At 39.6% G+C, this 26678-nt stretch overlaps 1 protein-coding gene across 3 annotated transcripts in view; it reads left to right on the top strand.

Moving 5' to 3' along the window:
* RASA3 (RAS p21 protein activator 3) overlaps positions 1 to 26678 on the top strand; it is a 130188-nt gene that overhangs the window by 11765 nt on the left and 91745 nt on the right. For all 3 annotated transcript variants that reach the window (XM_030954049.1, XM_030954040.1, XM_030954058.1), the window contains exon 2: positions 26058 to 26175. In XM_030954049.1, the coding sequence (XP_030809909.1) occupies positions 26058 to 26175 (118 nt within the window). The remainder of the gene's footprint in view (positions 1 to 26057; positions 26176 to 26678) is intronic.

Here is a 26678-nt window from a genome sequence, read left to right as displayed (position 1 = left end):
GGAGTTGACCAGCACTAGTCTTACTTCTGTAAATATTTGTCTTACCCTGTGTTTGTAGATTGTTCCACGTAATTAATTTTGCTGCATGCTGAGGGCCAGCAGCTCTTGGATGGCTCTGCTTGACCACTGTGAACACCAGAGTTCCCACCAACAGGAGCTCCAGGTAGTTGCTGCAGAATAGGTTTAGGTGCTTCAGAGGTGATGATGGCTTAGAAAGGAGGTTGTGGTCAATGGTCCCAAATCCAGCCCTGTTTAAAGCTGGGGGAACTGTTGGTGTCCCCTCTCTCTCCTGCTGATGTGTAGAGCCAACCTTTGTGCTCTGTGGGGTGGTGCTTGCAATGGACTTCAGGAAATTGGTGTTGCATGTTAGAGTTGAGAGGAACTAGATTTCAATATAGTGTGACTCTCCCTACTCTCCCATGGCTTTTTTTTGTTTTAGGCCTACTAAGCAAAATTGCCTGAGAGGGAGGAAAAAAGCTAATTTTTATTCAGACCGATACTCCTGCCTGTCTGTTTTTGAATGGTGATTCTGTGATTTTTGACAGGGAATAAAAAGTGCCTGGGGGAATTTGGAATGTTGCAGTAGAGCAAAATCATTTCAGTAAAAATGAAACTCTTACAGGCTGATAATTAGTGTGTTTTGACACCTGATTCTGTGACAGTATTCCAGAAAGTTGTGAGTTTGAAAGTGGAACAAAAAAAAGATCTGAATTACTTTTAAAGCCAGCTTCAGTATTAAATATAACCAGTCTCTGTAACAGTTTAGTGGAAAAATGTTGTTGTTATTAAAGTTTCCTAATAACACCTGCAAATTATTGGTATGTTGGTGCCCTACTTCTGCTAATGGGAAATGTAATTACTCCTGGAAGTAACTTGTACTGCATGCTCTTGAATATGGGCTTCACTTTCTTTTGCAGAGTGAATCTCTGGAATTTAAGGTGTATTTTTCTCCTGGTCTGGTGGAATCTTATTCAGGTTTAGTTGTACTGTGTCCAACTTTTTTTTTTTTTAATGTTTGGTGGCTGTTTGAGATACAACCAGAAATACCAGATGCTTGTGAGGTGGGGTCTCTGCTTCAGCACTACCATGCACCCTGCATGGGGAACATATAGGAGTAAGTTCTGTGCTTAACAGACCATGCACAGTGGCAGAATGAAATGGGGTCAGGCATGAATATCTTATCCAGGAAGGGCTTAGAACCAAATAAGAGCTTACATGTCTGTGAATTAGTGCCAGGCTGCAGATATGCCAAAACTCCTCTGGCCTTGCATGGGGTTAACTCAGTGCTACAGAATGTGATCTGAAAAACCCACTACTTGTGTGGTGGGAAAACACTGGGTGTGGGGCTAGGTCAGATTCCCTATTGCTCTCCAGAACTCCACAATACGAGATGTGGACAGGAGCTTCTACCTACTTCCCTCAGAGTATGGAGTCAGGACCTTGTAGCTGTGCCTTAAAGACAGGAATTTGGTTCCCTTTGTACTTCTGGAGGAGGCAGTGATGGTGATTTATCAGTGCCTTTGTTGTATTGTAGGTATAACATTTGGTGTCTTCAATGTTGTGGTGCAATGCTAACATATTTTGCATTGTATGTATCTTATAGGGTATCAGCCTGCCGGAGATAGAATTGGGATATTTCTCTTGGGGTAGGTTGGGCTTTTGACAGAGGCAAAGCACAGTGCACTTTGATCTAGTGCAGGTGTCCTGTGCATTTATTTGATATTTTTTCTTGCCGTTTTGCCATTGTTTTGGTCATGGATGCATACCTTTTTTTTTTTTTTTTTCCCCTGACAGTGTTTGTAGCTTCTGTGACCTCTGTGGTACACCTGAAACCAGCTGTGCTGGAGGGCTGAACCTTCACAGCTGTGGGGGGAACAGGGTGTGGGAAGGATGAGCTCAGCCACTGTGTGCTGCTTTTTTTTTTTTCTTTGCATTGCTTTCTGTTTGTTGAGTGATAGTTTTCTTTTGGGAACATGAGATTAGCACTAAATAGGCCAGCATAGGATGAAGATGACGACAATATAAAGCTTCTAAACATCATTTTGAGCCAGTGGGTTAGCTTTACTTTAATCAGGATTTTTAATTTTTTTTTCAACAACCATTCAAGTAAAATCTTTGAAACAAAGCAGCTTAGTATCAAGACTATGTTCAAGTATTTCTTTTGAGGAATGGAGCACTTATTTGGATTTTGATGGGGACTAATGTGAATTCTGTTGTAGGGCTGAGATTGAGAGTTTTCAGGGCATAAGGGAAGGAGGTTGAGACTTCTGTAAATTAAAACTAAGTCAAAAGGATGCTGCTGTACATCTTCTGTGGTATTACTGATGCCTCTGAAAGATCTTTAGTTATACCCAAGCTTCAGAATCATATCAGTAGTTATGGCTTAGCGGTAAACAGTGTAATCACTGTGATACAAAATTGGTTTGTACTCTTGTAATAATCTAGATTGGGTGGTTCAGTCCCATACCTTCAACATATAAAACAGTAAGTTTAACCTGGCCCACTTAATTCCTTTTACAGTCTTCTCAGGTGTGATTTTTTTAAAGTTCACTAATTGCCTAATTAGCGTTAATGATAGTTGAGTTTTTATGCTAATTATTTGAAAGACAGCCTGATTTAGGGAAGTCACTGAAACCCATGGCTGCTGTTCTGCCTGTAAAACAGCCTGGATATTTGTCTCACTGTGACATTATGACATCGGACATATGTCTTCATTCATGTTCCTGGCAGCTGGAAGCAGTGTCTAAAAGGCTTGTATTGTTTACCCTGTCTGCTAAGCACCGGTGAGCTTCCAGAGTCAAACACTTGAAACTGAGGGCTGCCATCATGAGGGTTGTTAGTTTTAATCTTGAGTCCCTTTGTGTACACAACATTCCTACCTTTACAGGATTATATATTTACTTTTAAAAGAAAAATGCTGTACTGCTTTCAGCCCATGGGATGAGTGGTACTTGTGTAATGAGTAATAATTTATTATTATTATTATTATTATTATTATTATTATTATTATTATTATTATATTAGCATTACCATCATCTGTATTCTGTTCTTGTAGTGGAATACATGGTTTTCTGCCATATGTTTAGTTCAACATCTGCTCTGGCATTGTTGTTGAGCTGCTTTGCTGCATTCCTTACCATACAGTGGAATCTTTAATCATCAAGCCTTTTTTAAGGTAGAGTTGACTCTCTTAAGTGGGGGATAGGACAGAAAAATGGTATTTACTGGTCATGGTGCCAATTTCCATCTAATCCTACATTTTTCTGGAAGGCAATTTTGTTGAAGTGGCAAGGATCTTGGACCTGGATATGTATTCAGCCATTGTTATTCCATTGTGGCATTCCTCTTTCTTTGTGCTTACTTTGTGATGTGCCTTCCCCTGCTGAAGGTAGTGTGCAGAAGCCTCACAAGCACCTTTCCCAGCTCTATATAGAGATGGAATCAACTGACTGGCTAAGCAGTGCCAGAGTGATGAGAGAACCCTGCCAGGGGAAGGGACAGGGGAGGACAAGCAGGATTCTATTTCTCTGCCTAGCCAAGTCTTGCTTCCTTCCTTTCAAGATCCTGTTCTTGTCAATCTGCACCTGGAGTCAAATGCCTTCTGTGCAAATCCTGCCTGGCATAACCAGTATTGGAGAAGTGAAATGCAGTGCAAGAGCAAGTATCTCTCACAAGGATCAGAAAATATGCTGATTTCTGTTCTCTGGGATTTTGGGGGATTTTTATTGAATTATTTAAGGTCAAAAGCCAAGGGTTGCCTAATACTTAATTTTGACACCTGGATATTTGCTGGACAAGCTGACTTCTCTTGAGCTGATGTTGTCTGTTTTAGCTGAAACAGTTGAGGGGTGTAGGAAAACAGCAGAAAACAGCTTTAGCACTTGATTTGGTTTTGAAGAATGGAAGCTAAAGGGGAAGCTATTATTAAGAAACTGGTACTAAATTGTTGCTTTCTCTTTCCCCTGTGTAGCTGTCCTCCCCTGCATGTTAGACTCCCTGCTGATACAGTTTTTGCCTTTCTGTAAGCTAACAGTAATGGAATTTTGAGCACTGTCCTACCAAGGTCTCAGTCCTGGTGTAGAGCACTGTTTTGTGCAAATAGCTTCTGTTCTAGTTGCTTGGAGTCTATAAACAATGTAGAGAAGTCTGCTATAGCCTTGGTAATAAATTTCATTTTGAATTCTAGCTGATTACCTTTTTGAAAAGCTGCTGTTCACTTATGTTACAACATAACCTTTTGCTTGGCCTTGACAAGTGTTGCCCTGTTCTGAATAACAATGGTTAAATACTCCAGTGATCCTTGTGACCTTAGTAGCAGAATTCCAGTGCCCTGCTGCTTTAAGGGTGTGTTTTATTAATATTTAGAGCAGAACTGAATGAACAAAAGATTAATTTAATGTGAGGCTATCCTATTCCACTTGTCACAGAGCACAAAGTGGATTACTTGATTAAAAAAGGCAGGCTGGAAGCTGAGCATGACAACAAAGCAGGCAGGGCAGTGATCTTGCTAGTGAGGTGGGAAATCATATGGTAGCCAAACAAGGATAGAGCAGGTTTATGATGTTTGCCAGGGTTAACCAAGAGCATGGTGACCACCAGAGAACTCTGTAGTGATGAGTTGGTCCAAGGTAACACCAGAATTTAAGTCATCAGGTCAGAGTTGGGGTTGATAAGGCAAAAGGCCGAGCGCAGAGGAACCTGCAGAGCTCTGCCAAGGGCCAAGGACCTGAGCTGGAACGCAGCCCTGAGGTGGGGAAGGGTATCCAGTGAGGCCTCCTGCAGTGCTCTCCGCCAGGGCTGCTCCCCAGCAGGCTGCTCGGGGTTTACACAGCTGCACTGTGGCACAGCGAGCCCAGCTCCGGACCCCGGGGCTGGGGGAGAGGCTCTGCTCAGAGCCCTGGCACTGCTCTGCTTGGCTAAGGCCTTGTCTGGGCTAGCCTCAATCACATAAAACCTGCTGCCGTTCCTGATCCTGGGATAACCGTGCTGTCAGTCCTAAAGGGTGAAAAGAGGAAGTGGAGGCGCAATAACAGAAAATAGGTCTGTGTGTTTTGTAACACTGGCTGTGGCAATAAAGCACATCCTGTGTGTGAGGGGAGCCGGCCCCCAGTGTGATTGCTGCAGCCACTGGGGCTTGCCTTGGGTGGCCGGTGTTTCCTCAGCCCTTTGTGGATGAGGGCAAGGGAGGAGGCACCAGGTATTAGGTAGCAGCTATTGCTCCAGTATGTCACAGTGATTGCTAATTAGACTGTTGGGATGGACAAAAAGTAAATTCTCTGGAAGTCTCTTTAACCTTTTGCAGCTGTGTTTTTGTGCCTTTATTCATCCATGTACTTTGACTAATATCTTGCTCTCATTCTATGACATTTTTTAGTGATTTATTCTTCCCTCTTTCTGTGGTTTGAAAATTGTGTCTGATTTTTGTGAAGTTTCTGGTCCATGCTCTTACTTCTCTCCAGGCTGTGTCAAGTCTGCCCTTATATCATGTCAGCAGCCTTCTGTTGATTAGCAGAAGAGATCTATTAGAGTTCAGTGTTCCTTTGTTTCCTGCCTCTTTTCTTTCCCCTTTCCCCAGAAGGATTTTTTTAGAGATTTCTCTGTGTTATTTCTGTGGGAGTTGTGTTGAAGGAGTCTCTGCAGCAGACAGAGGGCTGTGTAGAAATTAGCTTATGAACTAAGCCGTGGTTCTCCCTGCAGACCTGTACTTGAGATGAAAGGGTTGGTTTTGTTTGCATTTGAGTTTCCTGCTGCTTTGAAAGACAGTGGCAGGTCTCAGAACAGCAGTACTTGCCATGTGCTCCTTCCACAGAAGGGAGAGTAATGACCAGTGTTTTATAGACAGGCATGTGGTTCCTTGTCTTCCTCCTAGTTCTACCTGGTTGAAAGAGTTAGAAGTTATCACTGTTAATTTTATTTTCTCCTTTCCTGAAAAGGCAACGATAACTGACGCAAAATATTTTGAATTGTAGTCTAAATGCGTATAATGGTAAATGCACATACTGGGGTAATATTAAATGCATCTGAGGCTTGTTCTGCATAATCAAATTGCTTAGAGATTTTTATCTTAAGACGCACATAAAGTCTGCACTTTGTGGGTTTAGTAATTCCTTGATGCATGACATCAAGGATTCCCATATGTTTAAGGGTATCTTGCTTGTGTAAGAGCAGGGATGTGACTGGCAATCAAGTTAGCAAGGATTAAGGAGACAGCAGTTGCAGGGTTGGGGGGGAAATTGACTGCTGTTACTAAAAGAAAGTGGTATAGGATGTCCCAAAACAACATAGCAGAGAGTGCCCATGAGATGTGTTCAGTAAGTTATTGAATGATTCTTTATAGCTTGGTTTGACTGTTAGTTCTGGAATTTTATGTGAGTTCTTTTACTTAAGTGCAGTGTTGGTTCTGGCACTGTTTAAGATTAGGTGCTCCTTCGAGCTGAAGGGTACAGCAGGGAGGTGGAAGTGGAGAGAAGTTGAAAGGAGGGCTTATCTGGTTAAGTGGCTTTTTCCTCCCTGCTGGGAAAACCACAGAGCTGTACTGTCTATTCAGTAAACATCTTCTACTGGGTGTGAGCTCTTGGTAATTTGCAGCTCTTAATGATAACAAGGGAGAGAACTTTATTTTAGATAATCCACATGATATAGTTGGTTGTTGTAAAGCATTTAAAATGGAGATGGGGGGGGGGGTGGGCAAAGGATGAGGAAGGAAGCTTGTTAAAGAGGAAGGAAGCTTGTTAAATGGGTATCCTTCTCATTCTTGCAAGTACGCTGTAAGTGGTTAAAGCTCAATGATGTAATTTGATTCCTTGGCAGATTTATTTTGCAGGTGGTTATTTTGCAGTTATCAACTGTACATGTGCCCCATCTCCTTCCATTTAAATGTAAGCCTGACTGGCAGCATTTATGACTTGTGATTCTTGAAGAAAATGAGGCAGGATTTATGTTTAAGATTTGGAAATTGAGTTCCTAATCTACAAGACAAATTTTCAATACATGTGTTTATGTCTACTTTGCCTTTACAAAAGGGAGAGAACTAATGGAAGAGGTATGACTTGAACAGGTCTGGGTGTGGGTCTGATAATGGGAAATGGCAGTCTGGGTGTCCATTCGCCTGAGTTTTGTGCTCCACAAGATGGTAACTATTTGTTGGTTTGGTTTTTTTACTTCTGCAATATAAACATGTGTCAGCTTTGGTTAGCCATGCCAGCAGGAGTTACACGACTTCCTTGGAATGGCACACTGTGCCGGACAGAGGATATCCCGTGAATTTGAGAATGAAGCTTGTAGATGATAAATGCCAAGGCAACAGTTAATTTAGTACCCACTTTCCATAAATAGAGGAAGTTGATTCATACAGTCACAGCTAGAAGAGTACATGAGTATGTCAGAGACTTCACTGTCTTGCTTGAGATCACAAATTTGCTGAATAATGTGGCAGGCAAGTTGCAAAATTCAGTCTTCTGCTCTTAGAATGGAAGTCAGAAAGATAAAATGGTATGAAAGGAAATATCTTTTTTTGCTGTAGTTGTTCTTTTTCACTTGGCTCTTCAATACACCAAACACTTCCCACTGTTCCAGACACTTCAGATGTATTTGTGATGTAGTAAAAGATTAGCAACATGTGATATTTTATTATGCTTGTAGAAAAAGAATGGAGAATTCTTTCATCTCAGATAAAGCTGTATCAAAACCCAGCAGAATAAGTAGTCAGAAATGAAAGTAAGGTTTTTTAAATGTCAGCTGAACAGAGAGAGTTTCAAAGTTAAAAGTTGCTTGCATGTTGTGTAGGGTTTCAGTGTATCTCTGTAATGTGACAGTATAAAAAAACATGTAAAGCAGTTATGTAGTTATTACAGTATATATTATGCAGGTTATGATCATGTGCAGTGTATTTTATGAATATATGCTATGTATTATTATGGAGAGCAGTATTTCAGTTTGTATATTTGCTTTACTGACCACGAGTGTTGCTGTTTTGAGGTACTTTGAGGCTGCTGTTTTTGGCTTCAAATTACAGCAATAAACATGATAGGTGGAAGAATCACAGGGACTATTGCTTGTGCTGTGCTGTCAGTGATAGGGTTGAGTGTATCCAGAGCTGATTTTAGGACCAACTCTGTTTCTAAATGTGCTAACCATCTGGCACAATTTATGTGTGTGGTTTGTTTTATGCTCGAGGGTTTTTTTTAAAGGGGAATGAACAGATATACAAACGCATAAGTTTTCTTGTGGACCAGTTTTGCTGTACTGTAAAAGGTAGTGTCTGGCTACTTTGGTTATTTACTTTCTAGTTTTTTAGAAATGTTAATAGAATAGGTGGTGGAGGCTGATACCAGGCATGTAAATGGAGTAGGAGAATAGAGGTGAGCGCATTTCTCAGCGGATCTGCAGTGGAGTTTGGAAAGTTGTCTGGATTGGCAGAGACTACTTTGTTAGCTTTTAAAATAAGTACATTCTTCTGCCAGGAAAAAAAAAGCTGCACCTTGTAAGTTCTTCAATGTATACCACACTTAAGTAGTCACTTCCAGGAGTCTGCCCAGAAAAATAAAGTGTTGTAGCATTGTTTTCTTCACTACTCTGAATTTGAGACTCAGAGTCATTAGTAGATCCTGAAATGTGAGCTGGTAGTTCAAGGGTCTGTTGCATACTGCATTTCAGTGCTAAGCATATTAGGAAAAAAACAACCATTTACCCTAAACTGTTCCCATAAAGTCGGTACTGAGAAGCATAGCTTTCATTTCTGTCCATACTTTTTCCTTTGGCTCTAAATTGGTCCTGTAGATGCATAACTGATTGAGATTCATTGCTGTCTGTCCACAAATGCTGATGTTTTGGTAGGAATTTTTTCAACATGCAGTAGCTTAATAATACATGGTCTCCCTCAATGTGTGTTTAAACTGTTACAGTTGTGTATTTATAGTGTTTTAAATTCTACTCTTAAGCATATGGAATATGCATGAAATAGAGTTGATGGGCTGCAATTGAGCCAGACTGACACAAATAAAATCCCCTCATTATGTTCACAGAGATAATTAGTATGACTTTAAATACTTTCCTTGCTGTTTCCCACCCATGTGAATCTTGACTGAAGTTGCTTATGATTATTAAAAAATATACACCCCTGTTCTCCACACCTGTAATTGCACTGTCTTGATGCTTTTTAGGTGTCTTGATGCTGTCAGGCTTTGTAGATGTTTGACAGAGAAGATAAACAATGTTCTCACTGGTTTTGTAGGGAATCTACGACAACAGCTTTGTGTTCTACACAACATGCAGCTTTTCTGTGTAATTTGAAGTATTCTTTGTTCTGCCCTTCTTCTTGATATGTTAATTATGCTATATTGTACTAGCAAAATGACATTTGGCATCAATTTATTTTTACTATCCCATTTGGAGATGCATGAGTGGAAGACATCCTGTACAAGTGTCATGTTTTAGAGTTAATTTTTAAAATTATCTAGCTCTTGTTATGTTGCCATCTGTTTTCCACTAGCTTGAAGAGGAAACAGCTGTTGTGAATAATCTCAAGACAATATTTTTAATAAAGTCTAATAGGTCTGCTTACCTTCAGTTTGCATGTGCATCACAGGGAATGACTGTGCTGGCTAGGAGGGAAAATGTGGTTTTGCAGTAGGAGCTGTAATGAATTTGGTGAAGCAGTGATTCTGATATGTCTCTCCATAGCTGGATTTGAATGCAGCTGGAGAGATCAGTGATAATGGGACACACTTCACTTGCTATAACCCTGCATTGTCTTGTAGAAGGGCTGTTATTGCAGCTTCTAGCCTCGAGTGCAGGGGCTGGCAGGCAGCTGTGGAGCTGACTGAACCTGCTGATTCCAGGTGGAGACTCACTGGTGGCCCCACCATGGCATCTCCAGTGAGACGCTGAGCCAGCAGAGGCAGTAGCTCTAACTTGACCTTGGGGAAAGCACTGGAGATGAAGAGCCGGTGACCTGGCCTCTTCAGCTGACAGCATGGAGTTGGATGGAATTAGAGGTAACCTTTTTGGGGAAAATATTTAATTCTCTGATGGAGAATAAGGGTTACTGATGGTAAGTAGGGTATGGATGCACTTGAGTAGCTGATTGCTTTGTGGGCTTCTTGATTGTATTTTAGACTTCTTTTTGGTAGGGAGCAAGAAACCTCTTGAAAGAGATGATGTACAGTATAAGCTTCAATCACAGTGGTGATTCAACTGAATAAAGGGAAGGATAAATGAAAGTAGAGAAGTTGCCTGTCAAAGAATGCCTTGGAAAAAAGTTCAAATTGGTTTATTTGAGCTCAAGCATTGCAGAGTGGCCAAGATTCGGTACTGTTTTACATAGATCGGCTTTCTTCACTTATTTCCCTTTGATTTTGATAGAAAGACTTCGTTAGGTCTGGAAAACTTTGCTGGATTAAGTTTTTTTTCAAAGGGCTCATCAGTAAAAAGAGTGGAGAGGCTAACCAGCAGAGAGCATTAAGTGATGGGCAGGGAATATAGAGTTGAATGGAGAATGATGATGACTTGAACTGGATCTTCCCATAAGTGGACCAGATTCTTTTTGTCAGGGACTTTGTTGCATTTGCTTGAGTCTTTAGATCAATGGCATTATAGAACCACCCCAGCAGGAGTAACTGTGACAATGAGCCTGTAGCTCAAGTGCTTGAGATTGGAGCCTCAGATCTTCCAAGAGCTGATATACCATAAACCTGTATGAAATATGTGTCCAGTGCCATGCAGTTGCACAAGCCCTATCCTGTTCACTCTCACTGCTGGCCCATTTCTTGCACCAAGGCAAAAGGCTGTGATGTGGATCCATCAGGAGCCTCTACAGTGTCAGAGCTAATGGCTGCACAAGAGCTGTTCTGAGCTGATGTGGTCTGTTCTGCTTGATGGGTTTGTGTGTTTTTGCACCATGTGGGGCAGGATGGGCAGTGAGCAGTCACCTGGCCTGTGGTGGCTTCAAATGGCTGTGAAGCTGCAGTGTTACTGAAACAGGTGAGGACATTGCTGCTCCCAGCCTAAAAATCCTCTTATTACTCATCTTCTGACACAGGATGAGTGTGTTTGAGTACAGGAAAGGAAGACACTGACTTGCAATTCAGTTGAAAATCAGTTATACTTCCTTTGAGCTTTCCTACCAAACTTATGCTATGGAGCAGTGTTTGCTGTTTCTCTGGAGGAATCTCTTATGTATGCTAAGAACATATTAGTACAGAAATCTGCCTTTCAAAGGAGAGAAGCTTTGAGTGATAACTATAAGAACTCCCAAGAAATAACCAAATAACAGTGACCTAGAATATTGTTACCGATGTAGATGTTTCCTTTAAAGATTGATATTTCTGCCTAGCTTTATAGGCAGTTTCTTTGATTGAATAGCAAACGTGCGTTTGTTTTCCTGCTTGCAGGAAACTTCTGAATTGCCTCACTTCTGAATTTATAATGCAAGTATATTAATTTCAGAACAAGTTAGAGCTGGAAATAAGAAACAACTAGTTTCTTTTGCAGAAACCCCCACAAGTCAAAAATCTTCAGTATAGGAAAGATCTGCTTTGACTGCACATCTTTTGAAATAATTAACATTCTGGTTCATAAATGGCTCATCTTGGGAGGATGAGAAGAAAGTGTCTTTGTTCGGATCCATTAAGTCCATAGCTGGCAGCAGCATGGTTGTGCTGTGGTTATGGCATGGTTATTTGAGATGTAACGGTGCTGGAGTATGCAGAGGTGAACTTTGCCTTAGTGGGAATGTTGTTGGGCTTATCTCTGTGTTACTCTGTGCTTCTGTTGTGTGTAGGTACCCTGTCTCCACTTGAGAGTTCCTGTGCCCTTCTCTTTTGCTATGGAATACCTCAGGCAGCTTCCCATGAAGAGTGTCTTTCCTATCAAAGTGATCTCTGTCACAAGGCATTTTTCTGCCAGGTTGCTTTGCAACAATTATATTACCTTTTCCCTGCCTAAATTAGTGCTGTTTCTATAGTAAAAGCCCTTGGGAGCCTTTTTTCCTCTGTATGGATGTGACAGCACTGCTGGAATTCCACACTGCTAACAGTGAGATATTTCCTCTCCTGCTTACTGGGAACTGTTTGTCTTACCGGCTTGTTAAAAGGACCTGGTGCTTTGTCTACTCCGGCTCTGTGTTGGTAAATTCTGCTTTGATTTCCCCCCGTGTGCTGTTATGACAGCAGGCAAGAGGCTTCCCAGACCAAGGTGTTGATCTTGGCATGCTCCACAGGAGAGCCCTTTGGTGTAAGGCAGGTGGATCAGGCTGGGATGGCTTTGCTGGCCCTCAGATGCAGCTTCTGCAATCTCTCATGCAGTTCCATTAGCAAATACTGTAATGCATTGCTCCCATGCAGCCTCATCTGAGGGGTCTGAAGTTGCATTTTGATTGTGAAGTACTGAGAGGGATGGAGTTTGACCATGGAAGTTTGCTGTGTGACTTGTTATGCACAATCAGGGATGGAGTCTGCAGCCGAAGCAGGATGGAATCCTGGTGTTCAACCAAAAGAGCCAGCTTCTTGCATGGGGATGGAGCCTTCCTGCACAGAACAGCTCTGCTGTGTGGTATTGCTTTGTAAAAATAAAAGGACTACTTTTGAAACCACATGAAATGAGCAAGGGGTTAACTGAGGCTAAATGAACGACTTTCCATTCTCGAGTGATCTCTGCAAAGAAGCATTAGTTTGTTTTGGTAGCCAAATCTCTAACGTGTTTACCCCCATCCTACAGCATTAAAAGTTGTGACTACAGCATGCCCATGAATTTATGTCCATCTACTCTGTGTAACTTGTGTTCTACCCTAAAAGGTAAAAAAAAGGGAATATTTTTATCCAACAAATAGTCCTTGGATGGGCATGTCTGTTTACGTGCTTTAACTTTTGCATCTGGTTATTGTAAATGTCTGTGAAGAACTTCCTTACAGTCTGTGAAAGTGTGTGATATAATCCAGAAATCAACTTCATTTTACACTTGATTATCAGAAGCATTCCCTGACTCCAGTCTCATGTTCTTTTGCAAGCTATGAATTTGCACAAGGGTTTGAGAAGATTATTTCAAGACGACTTGATATTGCACATGTATAGTTTGGCCTTTAGGTACCTATTGACTGGCTGCATGTGATAACACAGCTTTGTGTGACCCTCAATAAATATGAAAGGATTTATTGCTTTCTGTTTTTTGAGTTTGAGATAAAACTAGTACATGCTGTATCAGCAAGAAAAACATGATTTTCTCACTTCTGTTGGGCTCTGAAAAAGATGAACTGTAAGTTGATGTGTGTGGGTACATTATCACTTTTTGCCTGCTTGATGTGTTCTGTAAAGTGCTGATGACAGAGTTAACCAAGGTTTTGTGTATTTTGGGCTTTTGATGACTGAGTAGTTGCACCACATAACTGTGATTCAAAACTGTGAGTTTAAGTTTACTTAAATGTGTGTTGTCCTTTTTGGTTGTTGGGCTGAAGAATAAGCTTGGTTGCAGTGCCTTCTCCAGCTGTGTGTCATGAAAGCAAGCCACTGTCACCAGCTAGCTGTGTTGGCTCAAAGACTGTGCAGTTGAATCTTGGTTTGTTTTGGCAAAGTTTTCAGAATGAGACTTCTAAATTAAGATAAACAGTACATTTCAGTATATCTTTTGTATTGCATTATGTTTAGAAATTCTGTGCCTTTATACTTCCATCGTGTCAATGTCCTTTACCTGCCCTTCTCTTTTTAAAGCTTAATCCTGCCTTATCATATATGAATATTTGTGTAGGCTTAAGCATTTTGAGAAAGAGAATGTCGTCTTTGTTGGTGCAGCTCTCATTACTGCTGGACCTCTGCTACTCAGGCAAAGTCAGAGCAGGTGTGTGCTGTGTCAGACAGAATGATGAAACTGAAGATGTGTATAACAATAATACTTTGTGAATGTGTTTTGGAGCGGTTGCCAGATACTCCTCTTGTTCATGTTTTCGAATTCCTTCTGCATTGACACATTATTTCTGCTTTTTCACTAGTAATAAGTATGCAAAATATTTAACACTTCATGAATACTTCACACACAATCAGTGTGACTTTACCCTATTTTCTGCAGCTGATATGACTAACTTGTAAACTGAAACCAGAAGACTGAAAGAAAACCGACATAAACCAACATGAATTGAGTTTCATTATATTAACAGTTTGCTTAGTTTAGAAAAGGAAAGTAGGTCACTTTCCATTTTTAATACCCACTTTATACTTCACTTAAAAACCCAACAGGATTGCAGACAGTTCATGAAAAGTTATACATTTCCCTGTAAATACAAATTTGAATAATATGAATATTTGTGGAAATTGCAAGGGAATATTGTAATTTTGGCTCAGATGTTTCTTCAGAATCTCGGCTGCTTATATCAAGTGATGTGTTTTTGGAGTACACAGCTACACAAACTTCTGAAGTCTGTAGTTTTGATCATTGCTTGTAAATAAATGACTATATTCAGATTCTTGCTTGTTTTTCTGCAGTATTGTGCCTGTGTTATCTATACTCAGTGCTGAGGAGTAAAGAAGTAAATGTGTTTTCTCTTCCCATAGTTACTAAAGTTGGAAGATCAAGCATTTGGTTCTCATCACATTGCCTGCACAATGAGTCATGCTTTCTTCGTTAGGTTTGTTCTTCAGGCCAGGATTCATGTGATGTTCCCCTTCTCTGGACAATCAGATTAGTCACTGTTTGAAATCCTGTTTAAAAAATAAATGGCACCACAGGTTGCTGCCTGCTCACCCCTTGCATGCTCCCCCACTGCTTGCAGTTTGGGTTCAGCAGCATCATTATATTGAAAAAGATATTATAGTCATGGTAACTGACATATTATTGGAGTCCCACTGAAAATAGTCTATTAAATTTGGGACTCACAGTAACTAGCAAAGAATTGTCTGTAAGGCAGGTGAATTTTAAGTAATTCAGTGTGCTGAAATACATCTTGCTTAAACTTGGCTTCTTTCATTATACTGTTAAGAACAAAAACTACATGTCCATGGACTTAAAACTACATGGACTACATTGCAAATGTAGTAGTAGCTTGAACTTTGTGAAACCTATAGATTTTTAAAAGCAGTGGTAATAACAAAAATTGCTGACATAGATGGGTGGCATACTGTCATGATACCTGAATCAGACTTTAGTATTTGGGGCAGAAACTGGAAGTGTGTGATGGAGCTGAGATTTAATGGAGGTTTTGAACAACTTTAGGACAGTAGCAGTTTGTAGTCCCTGGTATGTAATATACTGTTATGAAGGCTCTTGAAGTTCTTTATCTTGGTACTACAGGATTTTAGAGGTGATGGTTCATTGTGGGAAGTAGCAGTTTGAAAGACAAACTAATGCAGAAAATGTGTGGAGGCCAGATCAGAAGTAGGAAGAGAGAGGGGACAATATATACAGTTCGGTTGTAAGCACATAACCCAGATGTTGCTGTAGATATGGAGTTTAGCAATTTTTAGCTGGCTAAACTCCATATCTAGTCAATGAACAACAAATTATGATTCAGAAAATGTGTGATGTTCATGGCCTGAATCCTCTTACACAGGAGTCTGTCAATAGTAGTTGTTAATGCAGGCACCTAAATTGTGCAAAGTATTGCATGTTATGAATATGCCCAGGAGCAGTGTCTGCTTTGAGAGTAAATTAGGGTTATGACATGCTAAAGAACTGGAAGTTGCTAAAATAAATGGTTATAAACTCTGTCATAATTTATAGATGAAAGCCTGAATAGAAGGAAAGATGAATTAATGTTCCACATTAGACTTTGATTCTGGTTCTTATGAACAGCTTCATTTTTCATGTTTTAAGTTGTTAACATGGGTTTTTTTGCCAGGAAAATGAGAAAATGAGATTATCTATAGAAATCCAAATAGTGGTGTTTTGGGGTTTTTTTGTGAAGGTTTTTGTGGTGGTCTTGTTTTGTCTCCAATATTCAGCTGATTCTCACAGGTACCAGACACTCACAATTGTTACAAATACTAGTTCACATTGTTAATTTTCCTTTCTTTCTGTGTGAGACAGATTCCTGTGGTGACTAAAGAGATATGCCAAAATTTAGCTTTGGATGAATTTTATGGGTGTAGTTGAGCACTCATAGGGAATATCTGGCTTCAAAAAACATTGCCAGATTTGGAAGATACTCGGCCTCTGGGTGATTAACTACAACCAAAATTTAATTTTGAGTCTTGCACTTATTTCTATGAGAATATCCACAGGAATAGAACAGACCTGTGTTGCTGTGAAGTTTGTTTAATCCTGCTGCATTGGTTTCCCTTGGAAGTCAACATACCTGTGTATTTTGGCAGTTACTTTATGCAGAGATGGGTCTTATGTACTGTGAGATGAGGACCTGATCCTCTGACTGCAGATGAAGCAAGAACAAGTAAATGCTTAGGTATTTGTGCATGTGAACTTTTATTTCCATGAGAGATTCTTCCCCCAGCCACCACCTGGGACACTGGGAAATTGGATGGGGGAATTCTTGTTTGTTTTTTTTACAGTTCATTTTGCTTAGTGCTGGTCAAGCCAGTCCCTTATACTGCTCTAGATTTGTGGGTAGATCTTTACAGCTTGTTTCAAAAATAATCTCATACACTCTTAGCTTGTAATTTGAAAACTTTCCAAGGCTTAAGGCAATGGTAGCTACAATTGTCATTTCCTCCCTATACTTGGGTCAGTTTGTCTTCATCTGTATTTTTGAAGTGAAAATTTACTTCAACAAGGAGCCAAGAATCCTGTGCTGATGAGATTTCTGAAAAAAGCAGACACTTGTTTAGTAAGCCTGTTGACAGGGTAAATGGAATGTTTAGAATCTTGGATGATGATGATGGTCCAGTTCTGTTGGTGGATGGATGTTCTGGAAGTAGCCACTTGTAGATATTCTTGGGCCAAGCTGTGTGGTGGCTGTAGTTAAGGCAATGTGGTTTCAGAGCAGAGGCAATAACTACCACCAAACCTCAGAGCAGAGACATGTTGTCCTCTTGCTTTCTGTGAAGAAATCAATGGGTTTGTAGATCAGTGGCAGTGTATCCTTCCATCTGCAGAGTTTAGAGTTCAGCTGCACAGCACTGCAAGCTGCCAAGTGGTTGCTTTGATAGTCAAGCTCAAATGCTTTTAGGCACCTTAAGATGTTGAAGGGGGAGATACCACTGGTTTTGCTTCATTAATGGGTCTGCGAGCTAGCAACAAGAAATTAGCATAATTTATGTAAATTCTTGCATATTGTTGTCATGCATCTGTGCAATACAGGCTAATCAACAATGAAATAATTTTTTTAAAGTCACCTATAACCGTATCAGGCACCAACCTTAGTAATGTCCAAGTGAAATTTTTGTTTTACTCTACTGGAAAAAGTGTTGTGTAAATAAAGGCCTGGTAACTAAAGTAAAACAAATACTGTGGATGGGCTTGATAATGTCCTAATCTGAGAGCTGAGTTTGTAGCATAGCATTTGTCAGCCACCTAACACTATGGCTAGAAAGGTATGATTTCCCTCTTTCATTCAAAACCCATTGATAAGCATGTGGACTGAGAACTGGTTATGATCACACTTCTCTTAAAGGGTTTCCTTTTATCTTGTTCCTTAGTGCAGAGGATGCTTGTCATGTGTAAAGAAACACATGAGGAATACTTAAATGGGAAAAAAGAATTTGATCTCATTGTAGGAAAGTACCTATTTTCACTGTTCTTGAAGAAAGACTCAAGTAAAGCAAGTTGAGGAGATACCAATACCTTATTCTTCCCTTATGAAGATTAATTTTGTAATAGAAAGTGTTTTGAATGTGGAAGAAGACACTCTTTTCTCAGTTAATTCCTAAATCTTAGATGGTTTTCAAGATTGCCTTGAACTTCTGTGCTCAAAATTCCCCAGTTTCTCAATAGCCAGGTTTTGTTTTGGTTTGAACACTGTGGAGCCAGAGGACCAGACTGAACCTGATCTAAACTTGATCCCCTGAGACTCTGCTTGGTGAAGATTTTTCTAAGTATGTAATTCTAAAGCAAGAGCCATTGTGGACAGCAGAATCATTAGAGGAAACAGTTACAGTTTCTTAACAGGGTAAGTAGAGCTTTGGCTGTTCAGCAGTTATTCCTTTTGCTTTTAATCTAAGCAAAACACGCCCTTTTGCGGATTTGTACTTTTCATGTTACTTTAAAAATTTTTGGCGTTGCTTGTTGTGATAGAAGTGATCAGTGTCCTGGAAGAGGGAGGGCATCACTCCTTTTGCATTGCTTGTGTTTTGTTGGTTTTTTCCACATTGTTGCTGTTGCTTTTTGATCTGCAATTTAAAAGATGGGATGAACATAAATAAAAATTGTCCTTTTAAAAAAATTTTTTGTGATACGATTGTCTGTGAATAATATAAATGAAAGTAAAAATACTTATTTCCACAGACATCTTTTTGCTTATGCTGATATTTTTGAGAACAGTACTTTCGTTCCTTAGCCTTGACTAGGTTCCTTAGTACAGAGCAACAATCTTAAAATATGCTGAAGTACAGAGGCTTTCAAAAGGGAACACTTGTTGGATTTCGTTTTTTGATGTTGTAAATCACTTGCTTGTATTTCCTGTGTCATACTGTTTTTCTAAAAATAGCGAAAATTGCTTGCTGTTTGCTCAGTGCAGCTCCATGATGGAATAGTCTGTTTAAAGTTACTTCCTCTCAGCTACTCTGCCCCTCCTGCAGCCTGAATCTCTCCCTCATGGCCTCCCACAACAGATGTTCAGTGACTTAAACTTTGCTGAGAGAACGTCTTTCATAACATTAGGAAGCTGATTTTCATTTTTAAAAAATAACTACCACCAAACCAAGCAACTCCCCCTCCCAAACGCCCCACCTCGGAACAAAACCAGAAAACTTACCAAGAACTGCACAAGCCACAATCTGAACCAAGGTTACAATTCTGAGGCTATAGAACAGCCTGTAGCCACTCCCTGCAGTTCTGAAACTGTAGGAAAAAACCTCACAAGTCTCTATCAAATGCAGCTAGGAGTTGCATGAGATGTGTTGATGCAAAGTACCATCTTCAAAACACAAGCTGGATTGAAAAATAATATATATGGAACTGAGCCTAACTTTGTGTCAACACAGATACAGTCTAGCTAATTCATAATTTTTTCTGCAGAAATGGGAAAAAAAATCACATTAAAGCAACTAATGCTTCCACCAGAATGCCACAGGAAAACTGAATTTAAATGTGAACTCCTTGAGAACACCTTTTTACTGGCAGTATTCTACTTTAAAATAGTAGGATATCTTAAAAGTATCCTTTTGCACAGAATAGCTTCAGTCTTGTTAAAAAGCAGCTGGACTGTGTATTTTTTATTTTGTGGGATTAAGTTACTATTCTAAGGGGATCTTTAGAGAAACCTGATGCCTGCTGTTGACCACAATATTGGCAAGTAGCGTGCAACCAGTTATTAAAGAGTTGAGGAGAATTATGCTTTTCCTCTTGTACAAACTAAAATCTTAATTTTGCAAACAGCTCTCATGAAACTTGCTTTATAGGTATCTTTCCTCTCAGCCCTGGGATTTGATTAAAAGCCCTGGTGCTGCAAGCACTTAAGTACTTAAGATCATGACAAGATCTTTTGAGCCTTCTCTCTGTTCATTCTTCTTACAAGAAAAGTAAGACTGTCAGCCTGCAGCTTCTCATGGCTCTCCAGTGAAAATATCCTCAGTTGCTTCTGTTACACCCAGAATAAAAAATAAAGCAAGATATGTAGACAGTTTTTTGGACTTTCAGGGCTGCAAAAGGAGAACTGGAATGTCTGATCACATGTGTTTAGGAAGAAGGGAATTCGGCTACTTGCCATTCTGAGTGGTGGGTCTGGTTCTGTTCACCATGCAGGCTGTGGCTGATGAGGCTTAGCAATTGTTACAGTGGACAGAAAGGCCTGTTTGCTGTGCCAGAACAGGCTCCAGAGCAGAGAAGGATCTGTAGGAAGGTTCCTAACTGCTATAGGATAAGTTTAATCATGTGAGGGAGAAAGGAGGTGGTATAGTACTATGGCACTGGGTGTACTGGTGAGGTGGGTTGTGCAGGTGGGATTTTAACAGATGCCAATGTTCCTGTCACTAGGCTGTGAACAGAGGTATCAGCTGGTGCTGGTCTTCAGTTTCATGCCAGAAGATTTGGGGTTGATGCTCTTTCCCTGAAGCCAAGAGGGTTTTCACGTGATAGTCTTGTCTAAAAAGTAGTAATTAATGTAGTGTGCTTTCCTTGATGGCTGCTTGCTGAAGCAAGGCTGTGGTATTGGGGCTGTGGTGTGGAGCTGCTCAGAGGGTGTTGCTAGTGCCTGGTCTTCATTGGTGTTTGGTTGGGGAAATGCCATCCCTGATAACGTGATGATCATTTCACGTGGAAAGAGGCTGGCAGGCAAGGGCTTTTAGATTAAGAACAGGTCATCTAAAAATCTCATTTTCTAGATCATCAAAATCTCTTCACAGATGGCTATTTTTGACCTGGTTTAGAAATCTTATGCAATGTGTCCCTCCATGAGAGGAAAGTGGTGTATATGTGTGTGCACATAAATGCCAGTGGTCAAGGCAAAGAGATTGTTGGACAAGTAGCATTACTAGCCACATCTGTTTCAAAAGAAATAATTATTTTTAATAATTAATTTCCTTTTTAGATATATGATTTTTGTGGTTTTCTTATTTTTGGGCTTTGAGAATTAAACACACAATTAAAAATGTGGTGAGAAAAGAACATTTTTGACACCTGGCATGTATTAATGGCAATAAACACTTAGAAAGTGTTTATTGTTTTGATTTTACTGCAGAAGTACAAAGGAGCACTAAGCTACTTACATAGCTCCATAGTTGCATGCTGGGTACACTGGTTCTTGGAACTTCACTTTTAAAATTTATTTTATTGCTGTTTTCTATTTGGACTGACAAAAATTAATTCAAACTCTCTTTTCTGAGAGGTACACACAGTATATTTACATACAGGAATTACATACAAGTGTAACCATCTATTCTGCTTTCAAACATTACATTAATGTCATATAATTATCACATTAGCTGTTCAGTAGCAAAATTGGTTTCTAATGTGGATGGAAGTTTTTCAGCTGTGACCATTTCAATACTAAAAGGGATTATTTTCTCAATATATTCTTCCTGAGGTATTTTAGTCATATCCCTCCCTTAGTCCCCATCTCATCTGCAAAAAAGATGATCTTCTATATGCAAGAAAATGAAAGGCTTTCTCAGCATTCAACATAAATACAACTGTTGCTGTTCAGTTTAAATTTAATGCATAGACACTAAATTCTAGGTATTCCTGTGTGTTAATTCACATTGAATGGCATTATATTTCTGTTTCAAGTAAAATTAAGTATTAATTATAAACTTGCTGTCATCTTGATATTTTACATATATGCTGAATTTTGTGCATGAGTAGCTTTTTAAGCATAAATTGTGGTAATCAGAGGTCTGGGTGTACATACATTTTCTTTTTTCTGTTTTTGCTTGATCTGCGGGGATTCAAGCAATAATGCTTTTTCAGAAGAAAGAAAGCTTGAAAGGAATGCTTGAGATAATTTTTCCAGATTTCCAGCATCTCTATTGAGATAGAGAGCTTAAATGAGAACAGGAGAAGCTTTTCATTCTTGACATACATTGCTGCTCTGTTTTTGTTCTCGAAATGCTTCCCTGCAAGCTTCTTTGGAGAGGGTTTTCCTGAATATAGTAGAAACAAAGTGGATTGTTGTGGGTTTGGATACGATGCCCTTTTCAGATTTTAGGTATTTTGTTTCTGTACTTAAGTCTTTCATTCTCCCTGAAGTCAAATGCTCTGGTATTGAAAGCTCAGCTGCTTTTATTGGATTTATTTTTTGGAGGTAGGTTTCTGTTTGCTTGTTTGTTTTCTGAAACAGTTTGAGAAATGGCTCTCTCATGCCATCATGGTCAAATATATTGCTGCTAGAAAACAGCAAGCTAAATTCATTAATGCATTACAAAATCTTCCTTAATGCATTCAGATTGGCAGATGTGTGCTGGTGACCTAATATTTGGCAGCACAAGAGCAGGCACTTTGTTGCAAAAGGTAGACATATGATGTGACTGTCATGTAGTCTTTGCTTTTCAGAAAGTTGCGTCTGGGGAAATATATCAAAAACAAAGATGATACAATGGCAAGTATCTAAATTCAATTTAAAATACTAGATGCTTCAAAAAATTCAAATAGGAAAACCTTAAGGAAATGTATATATATATTTATTTCTGGAAGCATTTTCAAAGTTTTTGTAGTTCTTACCAGTTATGCTCCCAGTGCCCTTCCTTGCCATATGTGTAGGAGAGCCCTTTAAACTTGTTTTCCTTTGATTGCTGGTGTTTTAGCAGGGCAGGAATATGCAACATTGGAAAGAACAAGGAAGATAAATACAATTTTGAGTTTTTCCTTCATCTTTTTCCAGCTTGTTGCATTCCCTGTGCCTGGCTCAGGCTAAGCTATGTGTGCTGCCGTGGTAGTCTGATTTTTGAACTGTAGCAACCTTGTGGTAATTCTGTGAGGAGAATGGGGAGAAGATAGCAAGCCAGTGACATACTCAGAATTGTACGGTCTTTTTTTAAGACTTGTCTAGAATACCAATGTTAACTTTTCCACAGCTGAAATCAGCTTTGCTAGGTTTAAGTACTTAGTGCTAAATTGAGTTGGGCACACAGTTAAATTAGGACCATGTACATTGGAAGTGCAGGGATAGGGGGAAAAGCTATTGCAAACTTGAACAGATTATTCTGCTGCTGTGGCTTCAAATGGAAGCCTTATGCTCCAAAACAAAGTGCTTGTGTAGTCTAAATTGTCAGGGTCTTAGACATCTTAAGAAACATTCCATTTCTTCTTAGTGGAAGTGGAAAACTGAAGGTTTTAAAGGCGAGTGTATTGACCTTTCATCTGCAAACCCTCTCCAAGTTCTCCAGTGTACAGGTCCTTCACACATATAAAGAAGGGAGGAAAAAACATGGGAATTGGCTTTTGAAAATGCAATTGATGAATATGTCTCTTCTGCACAGATAGGTTAAGAGTTTAAATTCTTGCCCAAAATAAATCATCTCATCAGCTCTGTGTTTTGAGAAATTGGAAATGGTGCATGACTATGTCATGTATTAAGGGCATTCTTTTTTTTTCATTTTGCTGGTAGCAAATACAAAAAAATACTGATCAGATTGTTCAGCTTCATTGTAGATGGCAAAGCAGTGCCACAGAGGGAACTTTTTTGTCTTGGAGGAATCTAAAGAGCAACTGAAGCTCTAACAGAGCGCATTTGTTGACTTAAAATGTCTGGCTAGAGAGCTGTCTTTAGCTGTGCTCGAAAGCTTGGTAAATTTCTTGACTGCTCAGTGCTGGAGGAATCTAAACAGCCATTGGTTGCTGCCGGTGTTGGGAAGAAACAGTATTTTTTTCATAAGCTACTCAAGTCAGTAACATGATTAATATATTGGGTTGGTCAATTAATCCCTTGTTCTAGTCTTCATGGTTTTCCAGGGTCTTTTTCATTTGAAGAAAGAAATTATTGTAAAATGTCTTCTCCCTCTATCTTCCCTCTGTGCACTTTCTACCATTGTGATGGTGGTGACCTTTAATTTGCTGTACAGACTATGCAGGCAGCCATTTTCCAGTGATGCTAAATGGTGTCTTCCTTTACACTGCATTTAGGTTTCAATATTGTGGGCTTTCCTATTGTAAGTCTTCTATGAAAGAAGAGAACTGAGTTCTCAAAATGTGGTTCTTAGAGTACTTGACATAACTATTACATTTAAATGCTTAAGTGAATATTGTGCAAATGAAAAAAAATGGAAATCAAGATGAAAAATAGAGATTTGGTTTCATGTGATGCATTAATCTTGAAGTAGAAAGTGGAAGAGTGAAGAAAAAGGGAAGCTGTGTTACTGTTTTGGTTTGATTTTGAGCTTGAAAATGTTGTGTCTTTCTCTTGGAAGAAGCGTGAGAACAGAGTGCCAGCCCTGGAGGAAGACTTCCTTATCAGTGTGCTATTGAAACACTTCCTGTTGACACTGTCTCTTTGGGGAACTGTACCCTGTTATCCAGGAAAGAGGCTGGTCTCATGTGACTCTAATGGAGAAAAATTAACAGGAATTTGCTTGCTTGGGGAGAGAAGACAGACTTGGAGGCCTCAGTCTGTGTGAGAATAGGGCATTTGATTTGTAACTTGCTTGAACTCAGACTAACAAGAGTAAAACTTGGAGGTTTAGTATGGCAGGACAGACTTCAGTGCAGACTGAGCAAGCCATCAATAATCCTCAGTATATTTTTGTCTAGAGCTGCTGCAGTTGAACTATTCCTAACACTTCAGCTTAGTTTAACACCACATTGAGCATGCCAACAGATGTTCCAGTCACACCTTCAAATTACAGTGGAGACAGCTTTTTTTAATCCAGTGTCTCACAACTCCGAAGGAAGTGGGAAGAATGCTATCAAGTTGTATCAGCTGAGCTGAGAGAACAAACTTATTTGGAAGAACTCTGAAGCAAGGCATTAGTGTCTGAAGCAACAGTTTCTAGTCCATTTTTAGTGCCTCTATATATGCTCCATGATTAGCTTTAGAAAACATCTGCACATACCCATATACAAACCGTTTTTGAGAAATGTGGTTGTGTGATGTTTCCAAGGGCATGCCATGGGTCATTTAGCAAAAGTGTGTGAACAGTGTGCCAGAAAGAGATCATAGGCAGGAAAATGTGGAGTCCTGTGTCATTTAATACCTTTCCTTAACAGCTGAGTTTGCAGGTTGGCTCAGCATTTCCTTGCTATGCATCTTCAGTGCTTACAGGCACATACATCAGATTGCTGTGGAAAAATCTGCCAAAAGGAACAAGTATGTCTTTACTTTAGGTAGGGTTGAAAAAAATAAGGTGATTCTGTTATTAGCATGAAGCTATTTGGGAGGCAGAGACTGGGAAACAATGTGTCTGGGAAAGTGCAGTTAAGCCGAGCTGCGAGGGTTGGATAAAAAGTTATATTTGTTACCATCATTTAGAGCTTCCTTCTGTACTGGCAAACAAGCCTGTGTTCTCTTGGTCTGTGCAGTTTTGGTCTTACTCCTTGTATTTTTACCAGGACAGAATGACCTAGTACCCATGCTATGTGCTAATAATCTCCAGCTACTGGAAGAGTGACAGTAAATAAGACCATGAGCACTGCAGACTTACATTTAGGTCTGAATTTTGTCTTTAGAATTAAATCACTCCTCCACATAGTGATACACACTTTAGCAAAATGATGAGGGGCATTGCCCAGTTTCCTGTTGGAGAGTTTCGATTTTTATCAGTCAGCCAAGGAAGTTTAGCGCTTGGCTTTGGTTGTTAATGAACATGTAAAGGGGAAAACTGTGGGTTTTGTTCTTGTTTCATACACTTGGGTTTGCTAGTCTCTTGGTTAGCCTGAGTTGCTCAGTCCTGTCCTTTTTGTTGTTGTTAATTATAGTACTTTCTTCTTGCTGTAGTTTTGAAACAAATGTTTATTGTGAAGAATATTCATTACTTGCATGGTACCTTTGTGCAAGGGCCTTAGGCAGCTTCACAAGTGCTAATTATCCCATCAGAGTGCTTTGAAGTCCAGCTTGTGATCTAAGGCTGTTGGCTGTAACTAAAGTGACTGTTTTCCATCTCCACATCCGTGGTGAGTGGTGGAGCTGTGATCTGCACAGCTCATTTGCTGTGTTCTGGTAATGACTTCAGGATAAAATCAGCAGGCTGTGTTGAAAAGCTTGGTTGCTATGTTGTGTGGTGTTCTTGGCATCTTAGGAGAACATTAATCAAAACCTAAACATTGTATGGAAGGAGATAGTCTGCATCCAAATGCATGTGAATAAGTTGGATGCAATGGATTTTTGAGTTCTTAGCTGAGCTCTAAACCTGATCAGGACCTGCTGCATTGAAAACAGGAGACTGCTGCAAAGTTTGATGGAGACTTCACATTTGAGAAGGAAAACATAATAATTTTCTGTAGTCATGTTGCTGACACTGCAGTAGTTGACAGATGACTAATTTAGGGATAATATTTTAATATGTAATCTTTCTGGTTTTTTTCTTTCTTGTCTTTAGGTGAAGCCAAAAATCTTCCTACATATCCGGGGCCAAACAAGATGAGGGATTGCTACTGTACTGTAAACCTGGACCAGGAGGAGGTTTTCAGGACCAAAATAGTGGAGAAGTCATTATGGTAACACATACATATATAAATGTTCTGTTGACTCTTCTCATTCTCTGCTAACTAGGTTTGTTTAATATTCCAAAGATACTTCCTTGAGGGGAGAAGAGATGATGAATAGGATTCTTCTTCCAGTTTTAAAAACACTGGTGGTAAAACCAGTAATGTCATGATACTGACCTGTATTTAAGGGAAAATGCCTTCACCAAGGCAATGCATTTTAATTTTTCCCTAACAGTGTATCACCAGTGCTCCTTTCTTTCTGCAATATTTGTTTTGTACTTCCCTAAGCTTTTAAAATCTCAATTTAGAAAAGGTTCACTAAACTCCATTTTGCATCTTTCTAGGCTTAGAATTTTGCATTGGTCTGGCTGCCCTAGGGAGTTAAGAATTTTATTTTTTTTCCTGTCACGAGGCTGTAACTGAAAGGAGAGGTTTGAACATAAGATGCCTGTCTGATTATCTTGGACACTTCCTATGAGATTGCAGAGGTCAAATGTAGAATGAAACAGAAT

This window comes from Camarhynchus parvulus, chromosome 1, assembly GCF_901933205.1.
Source record: "Camarhynchus parvulus chromosome 1, STF_HiC, whole genome shotgun sequence".
Taxonomy (NCBI): Eukaryota; Metazoa; Chordata; class Aves; order Passeriformes; family Thraupidae; genus Camarhynchus; species Camarhynchus parvulus.
Note: the sequence above shows the minus strand (reverse complement) of the source record. Positions and strands in the feature narration are given on the sequence as shown.